General features: G+C 36.1%; 2 protein-coding genes across 2 annotated transcripts; one reads left to right on the top strand and one right to left on the bottom strand.

The window, feature by feature from the left end:
• Positions 1 to 353: 353 nt before the first annotated feature.
• On the bottom strand, positions 354 to 5,096 carry LOC106941514 (uncharacterized). Its single transcript, XM_015024566.1, has 6 exons — positions 4,547 to 5,096; positions 3,000 to 3,305; positions 2,410 to 2,697; positions 2,094 to 2,189; positions 1,337 to 1,383; positions 354 to 979 (listed from the first exon to the last, which is right to left on the bottom strand). The coding sequence occupies exons 1-6, from the start codon at positions 4,605 to 4,607 to the stop codon at positions 977 to 979; spliced, it is 801 nt and encodes a 266-aa protein (XP_014880052.1). The 5' UTR covers positions 4,608 to 5,096; the 3' UTR covers positions 354 to 976.
• A 1,189-nt stretch (positions 5,097 to 6,285) lies between these two features.
• Positions 6,286 to 18,029, top strand: LOC106941515 (E3 ubiquitin-protein ligase znrf1). Its single transcript, XM_015024567.1, has 5 exons — positions 6,286 to 7,098; positions 10,752 to 10,847; positions 10,965 to 11,070; positions 14,533 to 14,634; positions 17,273 to 18,029. The coding sequence occupies exons 1-4, from the start codon at positions 6,573 to 6,575 to the stop codon at positions 14,588 to 14,590; spliced, it is 786 nt and encodes a 261-aa protein (XP_014880053.1). The 5' UTR covers positions 6,286 to 6,572; the 3' UTR covers positions 14,591 to 14,634; positions 17,273 to 18,029.
• The last annotated feature ends 322 nt before the right edge of the window (positions 18,030 to 18,351 follow it).

Here is an 18,351-nt window from a genome sequence, read left to right on the forward strand (position 1 = left end):
TTCTCAAGAATCTCTGTGATAATAATATTTAAGTACACAACTGTTGTGTTAAAGTTTTATCTATGTGAGCCCGGAGACCGTTTCAGAAAACTGGGTTAGTTATAAAACTAAAAGTTCATGGGTAGTGCAGTGTAGTACGTTCATATTCAAAGTTTTGGTTTCAGAAAGATAGGTGGTCATTAAACGGAGTCAAGTTACTACTGCATATTTCTCCATGAACAGTTTGAACGAAGTCTATTCTACATGAATATATCTCGCTTAAGTTTGAATATAAACAAATAAAAAAATGATTGAATAAAAAATTATCTTTCTTATTACGAAACATACCTAAAGGTATAAATTTATACCTTATTCTGTTTTCCAGCGGCGATTATTTTAAAATTTCCCTCCTATTTCTTCAGGATTCCTCGCTGTCCGTTTGAACTCAGCATGGTAAGAACAGGAAGTGAAGCATGAAAAGAGCGCGAATATGGGGAGGATGGAGGCACTACCAATAGATCCCAGAAGATGATTTAAAGACCGCAATTTCCTTGAACAAATGACACAATAATACATGAAAAATTAGAACTTTTAACAACTTTTTACTGTATTTACATTGTTTTTACATTGTTTTTTCCACAACAAAAAGGATGGATAAGAATAGAAAACATAAAAAGACATGAAAATATTTTGTTGGGTATGTGGATCACTTTATTTTCTCAGTTCTTTTTCCAGTAGATGTCACTTTGAAAACATGTTAAACATTCATGGCCTGCAAACTTGTTACATATTTTAACTTGGACATAATGCATCTTCTTTTTCAAAGCATATTTACAGTTTTGTTAAAGCATCATATTTATATTTATGAGATGGTGAACAGGTTTCCTCCGTTTGTTCGAAGGTGTTTCCAGTCTCTCCAACATTAGAAACTTCATGGGTCAGAATGAGGCGTCTGCAGAATCTGCTGCAGGATTCTGTTTGTCTGGTTCCCCTGGTGTCACTGCATGAAAAGAAGTTTAAACATCTCAGTATTTATACATACTTCCCTTTATGTGTCAGTAATTATTAGCGCTCTTGCAACATGTAAAATAATAAGTTTGCAGCAGGAAGCAGAACAACAGAAAGAAGCAGAATCATGATGACCAGACAGAAAGATTTATTCACTGATGTTAAAATAAAATAAATAAGTGAGACAGACTGATGAACCTAATGAGTCTTTGTGCAGAATTTCTAAACAAGGAATTTGGAAAGTTTGGTTTTCTTGCAGAGTTAATTATAAACTTTACTTGAACAAAAAATATACATTAATTAGTTTAAACCTTCAAACTGTCCAGCTTATCGTAACTTTGCTGCTCACCTCTGGAAACTCGTACATCACTTCCTCTGGTTCGGTTTTCCTTTTACCTTTTAGACAAAGAAAAATGTAATTGTTTTTATGGATTGATTAAAGTATTCATGTTTAATAATAATACAGATTTTCTCTTTTTGTCTTGACTGCTTCTAAAACAAACAGGAAACATAATTTATTCTTTGGTTGATGAATAAAAAATAATCAGTTTTAAAACTGTAAAATCTTGAAAAACGAAATAAAAATATAGAAAATGCATTTTTGAAAAATAAATAAAATCATCAGCTTTGTGTCAGCTTTGTGAACTAAAGCAGCAATAATAGAGAACTAAATCTCAATTTTATTTATTTTTTTATTTTTTTGCAAAACTTAGCAACCAATAAAAGAGTTAGGGAAGCTGACAGAGCATGGATGAAGCTCTGCAGATTCAGAAAACTCTTCAAAAAATTCAACCTAACATCAGCTGATTATGTTTTTCTCTAATTAAAAATCAACTTATGTGTTATAAACAATTGTTTAATGCAATAGTGTTTCAGCTCATTTAAAGGCAGGTATAGAAATTATTTTCAAATTGCAATCCCTTTTAAAAAGCATAAATGTTTTCTCGGGTTTTTTTTAGGATCAGTAAATAATTTATTGTTGGAAATTAGACGAAAGTTGCAAAAAACAAATTAGGAACTTGCTTTCTTCTTCTGTTTTAACCTGGAATCTAGGTTATTATACTGTTATTATATTGTAGAAGTAAATAAAAAAACTAAAGACTTACATTTTCTTATAACAACAGTTAAGGTAAAAACCACAACCAGTAATGCAGCCAGGATTATTCTTGTGACGTTAATAATTGCAGTGGTTCTTTTTTCAGCTGAAAAAAGACAACAAAAATATGAGAAATGTTAACATTACATTAAATTAGACATAATGACAAAAGCTTCATTTATACGTTTTTAAAAACACATCTTCTCCAATTTAATCAATAAAGCATTAAACACATTGATTTGCTTTATAATAAGTGAACAAACATCTTTATCAGTTTTAACAATGGGTTAAAACCAAAATGTTCTTTTCTTGTCATGCAGTCTCACCAAGTTCAATGCAGCGATTCTCAATGTTTACTTTGGATTCAGTCCTGCTGACCTGGTTGCTATGGATACAGATGACTGATTCTTTCAACTGATAGATACGAAGAGAAGAACCTGATTTGGTGACTGATCTTCCCTCTCCTCCTTCTTGGTTGCAGGTTTGATCCTCACATCTCAGAGTGATGCTGATGGAAGAGTCGTCTGTCCTGCAGGTCGCTGTCAGGTTATAGAAGGAGGAGGAGGAGGAGCTGGATGCACAGGTGAAGCTGAGATCAGCTGGAGACACTGGATCTGAGGGAGAAAGTTAATTTGAGAAGCTTTAGAGGATTAGAAAAATTAAAAAAGAGAGGTCAGAATCCAACAGAAAATGTAATTCAAAGATCAACATAATTATAAAAAAAACACAATGTGTTGTGTTCATGAATATGGATAAAACTGATAAAAGCCATAAAATCAAACAGAGGTCTGACAAAGTTATTCATTAAGTCACAAGTGTTGGAGTTTTAACTTCTTCATCCATTTGAAAGTATGCAGCTAATTATTCTGCTATCTAACATACACAGGTCAGAAATATAAATATCATAAAAACTTACCTAGAACTGTAACGTTGTATTGAGTCAGTGTTTGCACTTTAGGTGACACTACCATTGCAGTATAAATACCACTGTGTGTCTTCTGTAGAGTCTTTAATTTCACACTGTAACTTTTTTCTAAAACTTCAACTTTTCCAGAGCGACTGTTAACAACAGTTGGGCGGTAGCCACGTGTAAACTCTACCAGCATATCATCTTTAAATTGCCATGTCCAAAAGCGAGAATTTGATGGAATTTCAGCTTCTGTGAGATTAAGAATCAGATCATCTCCAGTTTTCACAAACACATCAGTCACTGCAGAGGAACCTGAAAAACAGAAAACAAAATAAATAAAAACTAAACTGAGATCTGTACAAAGTTGTCAGGTACATTAGACAGAAGAGACTGAGGTGTTTTAGTAAAATGTCTATATTGTTCATCTAAAATGAGCTTATTAATACACTAAATATAAATATGATGTCAGTGTGATAGTTTTATAAATAAATATTGCCTGTATGTCCCTGAAACGTCGTTCCTCCCAGCAGCTGTTAGACTTTTCACTGCTACCAACAAACCCAGTATGATGTTTGGTTTCCTGCTCTTCTTTCTACAGGATTCTAGGTTTTCTAAGTATTCTGTTTTTGAACAAATATACATTAATGTAAACTTTTTATGCTGTTTTTGGATGGAACAAGAACACTTTGTAGAATGTATATCTGCTATTCTTTTTAAACGTTTTTCTTAATTTCTACACCTATTGCTTTACATGTTTATTAGTTTCTGTTTTGTTTTTGCTTCAGATATTTTTATTTTATCTGAGTTTTTAGAGGTGGTGATAAATGTGGCACCAGCATTAAAAAACAATCGTCTTATTTCTTGATATCTTGTTTACCCTGTGAATAAATACGCTTAAATCAAAGGTTGGAAAACAAACTGGGCTTTTTGGAAAAATAAAGCAAATGTAAAATATTATATAAACAGACACAGAGAATGTTTTGTATCTGAACACCGTTTTGCATATTTTCCTCATAGTATTAATTTCTGTCATTTTTGTCCATCATTTGAAAGAACAAACATGTCAAACTTACTTCACAATCTAATCTGACCAAACCAGAACTAACACACAGTAAGAGATTGTTCAAAGAAAAATTAATAAATAGAATAAGGCATTGAACAGAATTAGCAAAACAGAGTGATGGTTAATCAGTTAAAAACAATTTTAATATTTGTAATGAGTTAAAAGAAGATCAGCTGATTTGATAAAAGGTTAGTAATTCTACAGATCTAAAGCAAAGGTTTCGTAATTTAAGTTTAATTTCTGTAGTTTGTGAATTAGTGAACATGGAAGAGTTTCAGTGAGAATAAAAGTGAACAAAAGCTTAACATTTTAAAACTTTAAATATTTCTTATCTTGCTAAACTGAACATTCTTCCTTCCTGCTTTTGTTTCATGAGATCGACACGTTTACAGCGATATACCAGATCAGTAACAGGATTAATTTAGAACGAAAAGAAAATGCTCAGAACTTTAAAATGTAAAACCCGAACAGAAAAAAAAACAGCTTTTACCTTGAATCTGAAGTGTGTTGATTAGAAACAGATGAAAAAGAAGAGTGAGAATCTGCGCCATTTCTCACATCGCATGAGGAAGATTCATATAGGAAGTGCTAACTTCCTTTATGAACCTACAAGGTGGACGATGCAACAGGATGTTCTTCTTGACTCTCTTCTTTTCCAAACAGTTTCCATGAGGAACATCTCAGGAGGCGAGGAAAAGAGGTTTCATCAGGACAACAGTTCATAAAGGAAAAACATCCATCCTATCTAATCATTGTTTTTGGAGATTTTAACAGCGCAAACATCTCCAATGAACTTCCAAAATATGAAAACACACTAAACCGATGTTAAGCAACTTTCTGATCACTGCTTCATCTCTTCCTGACCTACTAGTAGAAATTAAAAATATTTAGCTGAAACTTTTAGAAAGTATAGGAAACTAAGAACCCTCTACATCCCAGTTTTAAAATCCTTACACTTCCTGTAGCTCATAGACTTTAAAATACTTCTGCTACTTTATAAATAACTGAATGGCTTTGCACCAAAATACATTAAATATCTGCTGCTGCTGTTGTATCAACCTTTCAGTCCTCTCAGGTCTTCTGGTTCTACTCTGGTCCAGAACCAAACAGTAGCTGAGTTTCCATTACAAATATGGGGAAATCTTTGTCTATATTCTGTGCAATTGTGGTGTTTCCATTAAATAAAACATTTAATTAAAATCACCTGTGAATAAGTTTGTCATGAAAAATCATGGTGGGAATGACGTAAACAGATACATGAGATATATTCATAATTCAGCCGTAGTGCTCATCATCTATCAGCCAATCAGAGAAGACAGGTGATGAATGTGGCAGAGTCTGTTTTTCAGTAAAATATGTGGTTCTACTTATTATAAAAGATCTGTTATAATAAGGCAAACACTTTATGTCGTGAGTTTTTGTCATTATAAGAAGATTATGTTATTAATAATTTTGTCCTGATTGAAAATAATAAAAAAAAACTGTATCAACCATCTGGTCAAATCTGTGTCATTCTTTTATTGCAGTTGGGCCGCACAAAATCAGTGAAAGAGCCAGAAATGGCCCCCGGACCACACTTTGAACACTTCTGTCATAATGACTGCATGAAAACATATTTAAACACCGCAGGAAATGAAACAAATATATTTCATTTTAAAATGTGAATAAAAAACTTAATCCACTAGATGGCACCGTGACTCCGCCGTGATTTAACATTACAGTTTAGGCGGTATTAGATCACTCCTTAAAAATAATGTAAAACTTCAAACCTCTGATCTGAGATCTGAACTATTAGTGGTAGCAATGCAAACAATACCTGACCTGCATTAAGATTTCCTCTTCTATAATAAACTTTGTGTAAAAGCCAACAATGTTCTACATATTTACAAAAAACACCGTCCCCTGGTCTTCTGTTGTGATACTGTCACTTTGAGTAAACCTGTAGAAATGTACGCACATATTTCATTCAATTATTTTCATTTTCATGGATAGTTTTTGTCCGTTAGTTACATTTTACGCATTTATACTAACGTTTGCTAATTGGTGTGTTTTAAGTCATTAATGAAGCTTTAAAGTTACTGTACATTATTATTATTATTATTATTATTATTATTATTATTATTATTATTATTTCACAACACAACTTTTTGAAAAATATACGTTTTAAATCAATAAAATTGGAAATTGTCACATTTACTGTACCGTAACTGTCCTTGTGTGCGCGCAGCTCCAACAGGAAGTGAACGCGCTCTCATTTCCGCTGCAGCAGCGTCAACGGTCACATCAAAAAATAAAAGGAAAATGTGGACCGAAAGGACGGACTAAAAGCTGGGGAGAGATCATCCAGACCGACCCGCCAGCTGCTTCCTCTTCAGTAAGAAGTCGTTACCAAGCGGCTGCTTGTACTCGAGGCTTCGGTCGGGACATTTAACGTGTTTTTAAGGGTCGTTTTGAGGTGAACGCGTCCCCTTGTTGTGTGCTGAATTAGCCAGCGTTTAGCCAGCCCGCTGCTAGAGATGGGGACGAGAGCGAGTCGCCTTCAAGACCCGCTTCCCTCTCCCTTCGGGAAAGATGGCACTAAGCGGGATTCCTATCGCCGACCACGCTGTACCAGGCCCACCAGCCTCGTCGTCGACTTCTCGGTGAGCTTCGAGGAAACGGAGGCCAACAGGAGCCGATCTGAGGAAGGGAGCGACTCGGACTTGGGGCTGCATGGAGGGGCGAGCGCCGACGGCAGCCCCGCCGATCACCGCAGCATACCGTCCGGCATTAGCCAGGCGTCTCCGGGTGACGACAACAACAGCGAGGGGAAACCCGAGGAGGACGGCGGGGTGAGCCCGGAGGCCCCCGCCGAAGCGGAACGCCAAGCCGGGGAGGAAACAGGCCGCACGCCACACCGCACTTTTTCCGAGAGGCTCCCCGGGAATCGGCACTCTTCCGCCCGCAGCGTCGGGGCAAGGTCCGCCCGGGTTCGTGGCACACACCAGCGGCCGGTGTCGGAGGCTTGGATCGGCCTTTACCGTGTTAACAACCGACATGGCAGTAAGTAAACCGAAGCTCTGTTATATAATTTTCATAATGTTTGCCACAGAAACATACTTGGCTCCAAGTAATTTCTTTAACTTGTCCAAACAAGTTAATCAACTTCACAGTCTCTGTAAATGTGTTTTTACTCAACATATAATCGCTTAGATGCACCGATCAGACTTTTCTCAAGCCAATACTGGACTGATGTTTGGCCGATTTAATTTTCATTTTAGAACCTATAGTTGTGAATCCAATAGAATATTAAGCAATGAAAAGAAATATACTTATTTGTTCAAGAAAGCGTTGTTCCCAAACCTTTTATTTCCCAACTAAATACTAAATGTACATTAAAGTTCATCCTGTAGGTTGTTAAATTGAAACCATTTTTTAGCTATCATTGAAGAAAGGTGGATCAAAGTTTGTCATTGGTTTAAAATTGTTGTGGTTCTTATTGAACTATAAAGAAAACTCATATTTCGCAACATCAGACAAACTGATCAAAGAAAAATTGAGCAAACCCATTTCTGGATCACTGATTCATTTCCAGAAATGAAAGTGCCTCCAGGCACATGCTGGTGGTTGATGAGTTTATGGACCAAAAATAGTGGGATTTCTTAGTTTTAATGCCTTTTTGGATAAAGAAAAAAGTCAATTCTGAATTTTCCATACTTGACATTTTCCACACCAATCTAAGCCTATCAAAGTCAAAACTAGCTGGGAAACTATGCATCTAAGAATATATTCTATGTATTTATAGGATTAAAACAGAAATAGTTTCTATTTTTTGATGCATTTAATGAGAAAACTATAATTAAATTGAAGCCTGGATGGGGAAAATCTGCCTATTCCAATGTCTGGTTAATGGATCGGTGCTTCTCTAAGACACAACAGTTTGTTAAATGCAGCTAGTGAATGTTTATGCTTTCATAGCAATCAGCCAATGTTCGTCTAAAACACAATAGCACTATTTATTATAAAAAGTAGCCAAGTTATAGGTTGATGTGTTGAATTTGCAATAACTGTGCTGTCCCTCCAATGACAAAATAACGTCTGATTCAACAGAAAACTGCACTGTCTGTGTTATTTTATCTAATTAACATGATCACTTCAACTAATCATGTAAATGTACCAGAATTAGCCATATGAGCTAATTCAGGTAAATTTATCTGCTTCCCTGACGAGTTTAAATCTTTAAACTCCATTATTTCTCTGACTAAATAATGAATAAAAACATTGCACAAGAGGAAATTAAAAACATGTTGTCAATATCACATTGGCACGATGTTTTATGAACTTAGAGAAATAAAAAAATTAATATTTCCAAAAAAGATTATCACACCGATACCCTAGGAGGGGAAGGTTATGCGTAATGCTCCACATTATTAAACTATCTGAATATTTAATCCTGTTTTCCCAAGATATATAATTACGTTTTGATAAAACAGTGAGGATTTAGTTCAATTAAAAAAAATCCCCCTGAATCAACCTGGTCTGAAATTAAAATGGATTATTGGGGGAATTTACATTCCTGGACAGTTAATCTCTTTTCCCGTGCTCGCATGCCGACTCAAACCATCAGAGACCCCATTGTCTGCAGCGGAGCAGTGGCGTAAAACTTTAAGTGGCGACACAGAAGCTCTTTCACGTTTCCGTATGACAGCAGGTGTCTTTGACAATCCTCCAGCCTGCAAGTTAAAAACATGAAGCAACCGAGTGCATTTCTCCCTTTTTAGAGGGGAGATGAGTTTGCAAAAGGGGTGAAGCTGTACATGCAACTAACGATTATTTTAATAATCGATTATTTTGACAATCAATTTAATTTGATTTTAAAAAATCTACATGTCCTGCAGGTATTTAATTTAACCTCTTAAGCCTTTTCTTCATACTTTAGAAATACATTAAAACATGCAAATGATTACTCTTTTGAACAAGAAAATAAGCATTTTATTGCCTAAAGTGCAATAATGTAGCATTTCTTTAGTGCACACCTCATTATTTGTAGCAAAAGGTACATCTGCAGATCTTTTTTTTAATAACTGAACTGCCTGGTTGCTGAAAAAGTGCTATGTAAATAAAACTACTTCTTCTAAAGATACTTAAATGATTTTTTTCACAGAATTTGAACCAGGTGAAGCTAAAATTGGCATTTCACAAACTGTTTTGGGTAGAACATATTTACCGCTGAAGAAAGTTCTTCACCTTAAGTTCAAATTTTATAATTATTTTTTACAGATTTAGCTAAATTACTGCTTTGACTGGGTTGTTCTTTCACCAAATGACAATTTTTTGAGTCCAGCTAGCCATTAAGTGACTACAAAGTTAGTTGACCATTATTTCAACCATTGGTTAATAATTTCAGCCCTACCAAATTTTTACTGTTCCATAAAAGTCAGAATCCCCTCAGAAATTACCTAACAGCTGCACCGATTAGAGTTTTGTGGTTGGTTTTTCTCATTCTTTTGGAGTGGTAAAAGATAATGTACTTTCCTACTGTCTGAATAGTTTAAAAACAGAACAGTGTTTTAGTAATCAATCACGATTAGTCATTTCAGTCCTACTAAATTTTTACTGTTCAATAAGATTCAAAATCCCCTCAAAAAGTCACTAAAAGTTGCACCAATTAGAGGTACAACTTTGGAGCAGTTAAAGATAATATACTTTCCTTCTGTCTGCATATCTTAAAAACAAAAGAGCCTTTCATTAACTGATTGATCATGATTAATTCAGGTATTTCTTTCAGTTTCACTAGATTTTTACTGTTGCGCAATAGTGAGAATCCCCTCTGAAAGTTGCTAAAAGTTGTTCTGGTCAGAGGTTTGTGGTTGGTTTTTCTTTTGTAAACTTAACAGTATACTTCCCTGTTGTATGAATAATTTGAAAGCAGAAAGGTCTCCCAATAACCGATTAATCACAATTAATCCGATTAATCGTTTCAGCCCTTCCAGATTTTGGCTATTCCATTGAAGTCAGAAGTAGAGGTTGGTTATCGTTTTTTTTTATTTTTCTTCTGGAGTGATAACAACAATATACTTACCTACTGTCTGACTAATTTAAACACAGAACAGTCTTTCAATTATCGATTAATCACAATTAACCGTTTCAGCTCTACCAGATTTTTAATACCCTGTAAAAGTCAGAATCCCCTCCCCTTATTCTTCTTTTGGAGCGGTAAAAGACAACAATATACTTTCCTTCTGTCTGGATGATTTAAAAACAGAATAGTCTTTCAATAGCCGATTAATCATGATTAATCGTTTCAGCCCTACATTCAGGATAATCAGATGCAAGCAGATGGTGGTGTTGTGACTGAAAACATGACATTTTGATCCACAACGCTGCAGAGTGGTGGGTTTCCTGGGCCAGCCCTTCAGCCAGAGTAGGGAAATGGGTCACAACTTCACAAGCTGGCAGCGGCTCACAGATGGAGGAGGAGGCGGGGGGGGGATGTAGGGCAGCAAGGCGCTGTTTCTGCCTGACTGTCACATCCATGAATGGCTGAGTGCTGGCTTTCCCTCAGGCGTGACTCACTGTTTTTATACGGACGCACGCAGTCGAATGATGCTATTTCAGGTCAGCCCAGTCGAGGTAGCATCATCTGAATTCAGTTTTATTTGCTCGTCTCTGTCCAAAGTGACGCCGTGTGCTAATCCCAGCTCTGCCCTCTGCAGGTATTCGCTGCCCTTTCTGCTCGAAGCCTTTCCCAGGCGGTCGGATCGAGGATCACCTGCTGAGCTGCCTCACGTCTCCTCCGCTACCTTACAACAGTAAGCGTCCAGCAACTTGACGCTCTGACAGCTGTGTGTGTGTGTGTGTGCGTTGTTTCTGTTTTTAAAGGCCGATGATGACGCTGTCTGTCGCCTTGTGTGTGCGTTTGTTCGCAGCGGACGTGCTGAGCAAAGACAGCGGGGAGTGCTCGATCTGTCTGGAGGATCTGGTGCAGGGGGAGACCATCGCCAGGCTGGCCTGCCTCTGCGTCTACCACAAAAGGTATTTAGAGTTCAGCACGTCTATGGACACTGTTTCAGTTTTTAACACGTTTCTCAGAAACCAGAACTGGATAGTAACTAGTTACATTTACTCAATTATGTTTACCTGAGTAAATTTTTAGAAAAAATGTTGTTTTAAGAGTATTTTGACTATGTTGAACTTTCTACTTTTACTTGAGTCATTTTATCATGAAGTATTTTATTTTCTACCCACTGAATGAAAAACAAACATGTTTTTACCAAAGATTCACCAGACACAGACACACCTGCAGCTTTTGTTAAAGTTTTATAATTTTTTTATTGAAAGAAACTGATTTGGAAACATTTTCTCTCGCTTGATTTTGTGTTACATGAATTATTGTTATTTTGGTTCTTAAAGTACCAAAAACATATATATATATTTTGATCTGTCTGATATTAAATGACTGATAGTTTGATCAGTTCCTCAGTACTTGAGTAAACATTTTACCAAATGCTTTTATTACTCTTACTTGAGTAATTACCTGGATGGCTATGTTTTACATTTGCTTGAGTAAAAGTATATTGATGTACTGCGACTCTTACTTTAGTAACATTTATTAGGTACGCTGCCCACCTCTGACAAAAACACCTGGTAGATAAATTTTCAGATTTTAGGGCTGCAGCTAAAGATTATTTTTAGTTAATTCTCCTTCAGTTTGTAACTTTTACCAAAATATGTTTTTTGACATATTTGTTAAAACTGTCTCCATTTTGTAACAGTTTAACATGAGACAGGTAATCTGTGCACAGATTGCTCTCCTCCCTCAGCTGCTGTTACAGTCTGAAGAAATGCAAAAACAACCAATCACCCTCATGTAGTCGCTGCTAAATGTGCGAATGATGGAGAAACTAAACATTAGAGGAGAACCATTATCCGCTGTCGTCACTGGCTATGCTAACTAGCATTAGCATTCACAACATGCGATTTGGGTCAACAGCACATTTCTTCTCCAGACTCTGTTGATCCAGTTAAACCTTTTCTATATTTGGCTAATCTGAAGGCAAGAAGGAGCCAGAGGTATTATTCAGTTGAATAAAAATAATGGATGAACGAATCAAACATAATAGCTATGATATACATTGGATATATAATCTCTTCTTAGAGGTCCACAAATAGTCTGTGTTGAACCACATATTAACTAAATCTCTATTAAATAACAATTACATCTCTAAATAGCACTTCACATAAAATTATCTCAAATTATAAGTCATTAAAGGATCCTGGTTAAACCCAAAGCAAATCTTTGAAGAAAACCTTCGTTGCGGTTGTGTTGTAGCTTCAATTTGCCGTAAATAGTTATGCAACTTTTAATTGCTTTAATTTTACCTTTTGGGAAGGTGATGCAACAAAACTACGCTTTTAAAAAATGAGGAAGGAGTTTGGTTCGCCACTGACTTGGAAATGTATTCGTTTCTTCTGCACTGCAAAAACACAAAATCTTAAAGTAATTTTGGTCTAGTTTCACTTCAAATAAGACAAAATTAACTTACAAGTAACTTTTCAGCAAGAAATAGGAGCTTGTTTTAAGTAAATAATTCCTTAAAAAGTTCTAGTTTCATCGGCAGATTATTTTGCTTATAACAAGATATTTTTCCTGTGTTTTAAGTTAATTTATTAAGCCTCGATGACAAGCTTGTCTTATTTCAAGTGTACATTTACACCAGAACTAGACTGAAGTTACTTGGTAAGATCCTGTTTTTGCAGTGTGACTGGTTGTTCTGAAGTTATCTTAAAAGCTTTGTAAATTAAACTTGGATCATCATTAGAGAATCAAATGTGCTTCTCTAGAATTTCACAGCTTTAAACTGAACCACAAATGTTTCTCCAACTGTTAAAACGTCGTTGCATGTGAACTCGGCACACCCTCAGATGTTCAGAAACCTCTTGGAGGTTTAATAATTTTGAAGCTGTTAAAGGACCTCTGGTGTGTTTGCCTGGTTCCAGCACATTTACGCCGGCGTTTCGCAGTGTGCTGTAATTAGCCTCTCTTGGATTTCCCCCTCGTTTTCCAGCCGTCGCCGACTCCTTCAGATTTTTAAGTGCGAGCTTCTGCAGGGATAACGCCGCTCTGCTCCTGTTTTATTTATTTATTTCCCTCCGTCAAAGTTGCCTCACAGCTGAGCCGTCGAGGCAAGCAGATACAAGAACATCCCGGGCTCTAAGTCCATGTAATTTCCTCACACGGAAAAGCTGAGCGCGTTGGAATTTAGCGCTACTTTCCAGGGAATTTTGCACAAGATCAGACAGATGACTGACTTCACCTCGGCTCTGGTCGCAGGCGGGCTCGCCTCCAGACTTTCTTTTTTTTTCCTTCAAGGTGTGGCCGTTGGATTGCGTGAAGGAAATTTTTTATTTTCCCAATGGAGCAGTAGAGATTCGGGGAAGGAAGCGAATCTGAGAGTGAAACAGCTGAAAATGATTACATGATTCGTCATGTTTGATAACAGAAGAAAATGTATGAGGCAAGCATGTCCAAGGTGCAGTTCGGGGGCCATTTTGATGCAGTTAGATTTATTTTTTATTTCATCAGAGTAAAATTGTTACTGACACAGATTTTTCCTATTTTCAAATATAACACAAAGTTTTTATAATAATTAGAGCGACTTTTATCCAGAGACATTTGTTGAAAACTGTCTGCTTCACCCAAATTAATTTTTAAACTTTACTAAATATAACGAGCGTTTAAGAGTACATTTTGGGGATGAAATTATTAATTGGATTAATCGATTACTGAAATATTTATCAACTAATTTAGTAGTTGATTGATCGTTAACTGGATTATGAACACACTAAAAAAAGAACATTCTTCTTTATGGGATGCACAATTTGGGCCAACATTGATATCTGGTATTAATATTGTCGTTATGCCCAATAACCGATATTAACTTAGGTGTTTTAAAATATTGCACATTTAGTTTATTGGTGAGAAAAAAGTTTAAAATGACAACAAAAAGTTGCTGTGATTTTAGTTTTGACGATGAAGACTTTGGACACGTGATAATATATAAAATAAACACGATTTAAATCACATCCAGCCTTGGTTCAGTTTATCGGGGATGCATAATGTATTAAAAAAAAACAACATCCAGTCTGTTGTTGTGAAATACCGTGATAAAATTACATATCTTCACTCACTTCTCCCTTTCTTATCTGTCATTGTTTAGCTTCTCTAATTTGTGGTTTTATGAGGACATAATGCAACAGTTCCTGCAGACATTTCTAAAGCAAACAAATGTTGCGTTTGCGCTAAAAATGCAGCTATATCTCTTACTTGTTTGGTTTCTTAATCAAAAAGCAGGAGTGGGTGGTTTTATCTTTCATTGCCCTCCACCGGCTTCCTGGTTTCTAACCAGCCATTCAGGAAGTGGATGAAAGCTTGTGGGCGACTCCCCAGTTTGCCTCATTAGCGTCGGCTAATCAGAGCGTTTTGTGTTTGTGCAGCTGCATCGACTCCTGGTCCAAGGTGAAGCCCTGCTGCCCCGAGCATCCCTTCGATTGACTCGCAGGTCAGGCGCTTCCAGCCCAGCGACCAGATCGACTCAGGTGAGCCCACGGTGCCGGTGACTCAGATCAGACATGTCTGGAGATGTTGGCAAATTTTACTCAGCACTGTTGGTCTAGTTCCTACTGCAAATGTCTTAAAACACTTGAAATAAAGAAAATCTAATAGATGCACATCAGATTATTTCATTTATTACAAGATGTTTTTTCCATGTTGTAAGTGAAATAATGTACTTTTTTAAGATCAATATTAAGGAATTATTGACTCAAAACAAGCTCCTGTTTCTTACTGGAACGTTTTGGTTTTGTCTTATTTCAAGTGAACTGAGATGTTTTCACTAGAAAAGAGACAAACAATTCTTGGTAAGATTTTTGTGTTTTTTTTTTTTTTGCCGGGTTTTTAAAAATCCTTGAAAATATAAATACTGTTATAATCCAATTGCATAATTTCACACTGAAATGTAGAAAAACTGGCATTTTACTGTGTTAAAACAAACAGCTAGTTTTGGTTTTATATACAATTAAATACTATTGTCCTTTAATTTGTGGCTCAATGTGGAGCTCTCTCCTTTAACTTTGGAACAATTCATCGTTATCCTGATTAAATACCAAATTCCTAAATAAGTTCTTGGTGTTATAAATTTTGGCAAAGATTCTCAGAAAATAAAAAAGGCCCACAGCATGACAGATTTTTTTTTTTTTACTATAATTTAAAGCAGACTGGATGTTATTTATTTTTTACATATTCGTCCTTTGGTTCATGTCAAAACCACATAGATTGTTTTTGTTTTTGAGAAGCTCAGAATAAAGTTCCAGTTGAAGAGTGAGGCTCAGCAAAGTGCATGTTTACGTTTGTGATGGTAGGAAAGAAAGGGTTCTCCACCCTCATTCTGGCAGATAAAGTCTAAATGTTATTATGGACAGTTCTAAAGAAAATAAATTACAATCTGGCACCACAAAAGGTAACAAACTGGTTGTGCTGTTTAAGTTTTTTAAATGTGCATTTAGATGTTTTTCTTAATATATTTACGTGTAAAATTAATTAATTTAATGAATTAGCTTGTGTTTAGTGCTGTCATGGTTGCTAGACATAACATCGGGAAGTGAGGCCGGTGTCGCATCATATTCACACCCCAGAGAAACAAAGACTTATGGATTAAAAGTTCCTAGACAGTCAGAAAAATGTAATCAGAATAAATTTTTTAAAAAGTTCATATATATCCATTTATAGAAATTGTTTGCTAACAATAATTTAGTTAAAGACATTTTGTCTGAATGTGAATGTTTTATATTAAAGGTTTTTTCCTGACATTTTTCAGTGAGATTCTGCTGCTGCTGCTACTGAACTGATTTTAACACTTTAACATCTTCATCGCATTTTGTGTTTTATTATACATTCTGCAAGTTTCATTTGGTAAAAAAATAAAATAACATCATTGACTCTAGCTGTTTTTTCAACCTAAAGCGCTTATTTATTTAAAAACATGACTCATCCGACCAGCAGCTTCGTCTGTCTGCCTGCTCATGTCAGCAGCTGAGCAGCAAAAATAACAGGTTTGATGTCATTAAAATATTTTCTCACCCACTTCCCCGTTCTATAATTTAAACGTCATCAACTTGATCTGAAATTATGGGGATTGCCTCATCTTTTCTCACTTTGATGAGACAGTGACTCAAGTCAAAGTCATAATTTTAAAAGCAGATATTGAAACTTTAACGACTGGTGGGATAAACCTCCGCAAAGCTAAAGTTCACTGAACTTAACGACAAACATGAACCTTCACAGACTGGAAGCTGGGCTGCTATAAGGACAATTTATTTATGTCTTATTAAAGAGAAACCTGTTGGATTTCTCCACCGACATGACTCCAGCTGTAAAGCAGAGAAACTTACTTTCTCTGCTTTACAGTCATTACTTAAAAACAGGAAGTGCTTCATCCTCCTCTGCTGCTCAGAGATGCCGTTAACCTCAGTGTGCAACTTACTGATGATGACACTATTTACTGAGATGAACTGCAAAAACACAAAATCTTACAAAGTATTTCTGTCTAGTTTCTAGTGCAAATGTCTCAGCATACCTAAAATAAGACAAAGTAACTTAAAAGTAGCTGTTAAGCAAGACATAGGAGCTTGTTTGAAATAAATAATTCCTTAATATTGATTAAAAAGTACAAGTTCCACTGAACTAAAACTTTCAACATTAAGGAATTATTGACAAAGTGAGCTCTTATACTTTGCTACAAAGTTTTAAATTAGATTTTCTTTTATGTGTATCAAAATATTTGTACTAGAAACTGTAGAAAATACTTGGTAAGGTTTTGTGTTTTTGCAAGCGCAGAAGAAACAAAAGGCTGTTAACTTTTCAAATCAGTGGTGAACAAAACTCCTTCCTCAATTTTTAAAGGTAAAATTGAATCAACTAGAAGTTGCATAACTATTCAAAGCAAACTGAAGCTGCAACACAAACATAGTAAAATGTTTTACTGAATAAAATCAAGGATGCAAGAAGAAACCTGCCTAAATTTTGGTTCTTCTGGCACAGATCTGCGACAGGCAAAGAAAAAATGACTGAAAAATGAAATATTCGCTGGAAAATGGACCAAAAGTACTTGGTAATATTTGGTGTTTTTGCAGTGTGAGAAGTTGAAGTTAAATATTCTCTTTTTCTGTGTTTTTATAGGAGACTACACCGAATCCCAACAAAACCACAATAAGAATCAAGAATTGAACGAGCAAAATTCATATTTCCTTTTCCGATGTAAAAGGTCAGCGGGATCTTCCTCTATCGATTTAAACTCGACCTGCCAAACGCCGACGTAGAAACCAGCTGCTCCGTCTAATAACAGAGATGTCCGTCTGTGAGTGTGTGTGTGTGTGTGTGTGTGTGTGTGGACTTGTATCACCGGGGGTCATTTAAATATTATCATCTAAGAAAACCAGATGGAGTTTCAGTGACCGGCGCCTCTCCTGCGTGTTTCTGTCTCTGAATTTTATCAAGTATTTTTGCAAAAAACAAACAAAAACAAAGTATTGTTACAAGTCCTACATCCGATGAATGTTTCTTCTTCTTTGCTGCCCCCCCCCCCCCCAAATTAACCAAATATTCAGCTGTTACGTGTATTTCTGCTCTGATGCGATGAGGACCTGTTTGTGGTGGAAAGGGGGCTGCTGCTACTCTCTTTCTGTTTTTTGTTATTATTTTTCTTGCTTTCTGTTACCTTTAAACATTTCAGGGGAAGTTTTGGGCCTTTGTGTTTTGTTTCTTTTAAAGTCGGCCAGTTTCGTCTCCTTGTTACCATGGAGATTGTTCAGGAAGATATGGACAGTAGCACCGCCTTGGCGCCAGCTGGAGCTCTTTCCTGTTATGACGGTGAGCGACAGAGCAGTGGATTTGTCCTGTTTGTTTGTATATACATTAAAGTGTGTTTGTGTTTGTTGTAAACTTCGCAGATGTCTGGTTGGTTGGCGAGGTTGGTTGGTACTTTCTATGAATGCGGTTTCTTTCTTTTTTTTTTTAATAATCTCTGGGTTTTTTGTCTATTTTTTTTTTTTTGCCGGATCACGCCGGGACAAATGGACAGATTTTTGGGGGCATGTTTACGCCATGTGGCATCTGCCTCCTCTTCACAGCACTGGGGGCGATGGACAGCTGATGGTTAATAATTACATAAGCAGCAGGCACCCCCTTCCTTTCCCACCCTGCCTTTTTATTTTGAGCATTTTTGGCTGACATATTGTCGTGATTATTGCTAAATGTGT

This window comes from Poecilia latipinna, unplaced genomic scaffold (assembly GCF_001443285.1).
Source record: "Poecilia latipinna isolate Pla-1442-1.1 unplaced genomic scaffold, P_latipinna-1.0 Scaffold3713, whole genome shotgun sequence".
NCBI classification, from domain to species: domain Eukaryota; kingdom Metazoa; phylum Chordata; class Actinopteri; order Cyprinodontiformes; family Poeciliidae; genus Poecilia; species Poecilia latipinna.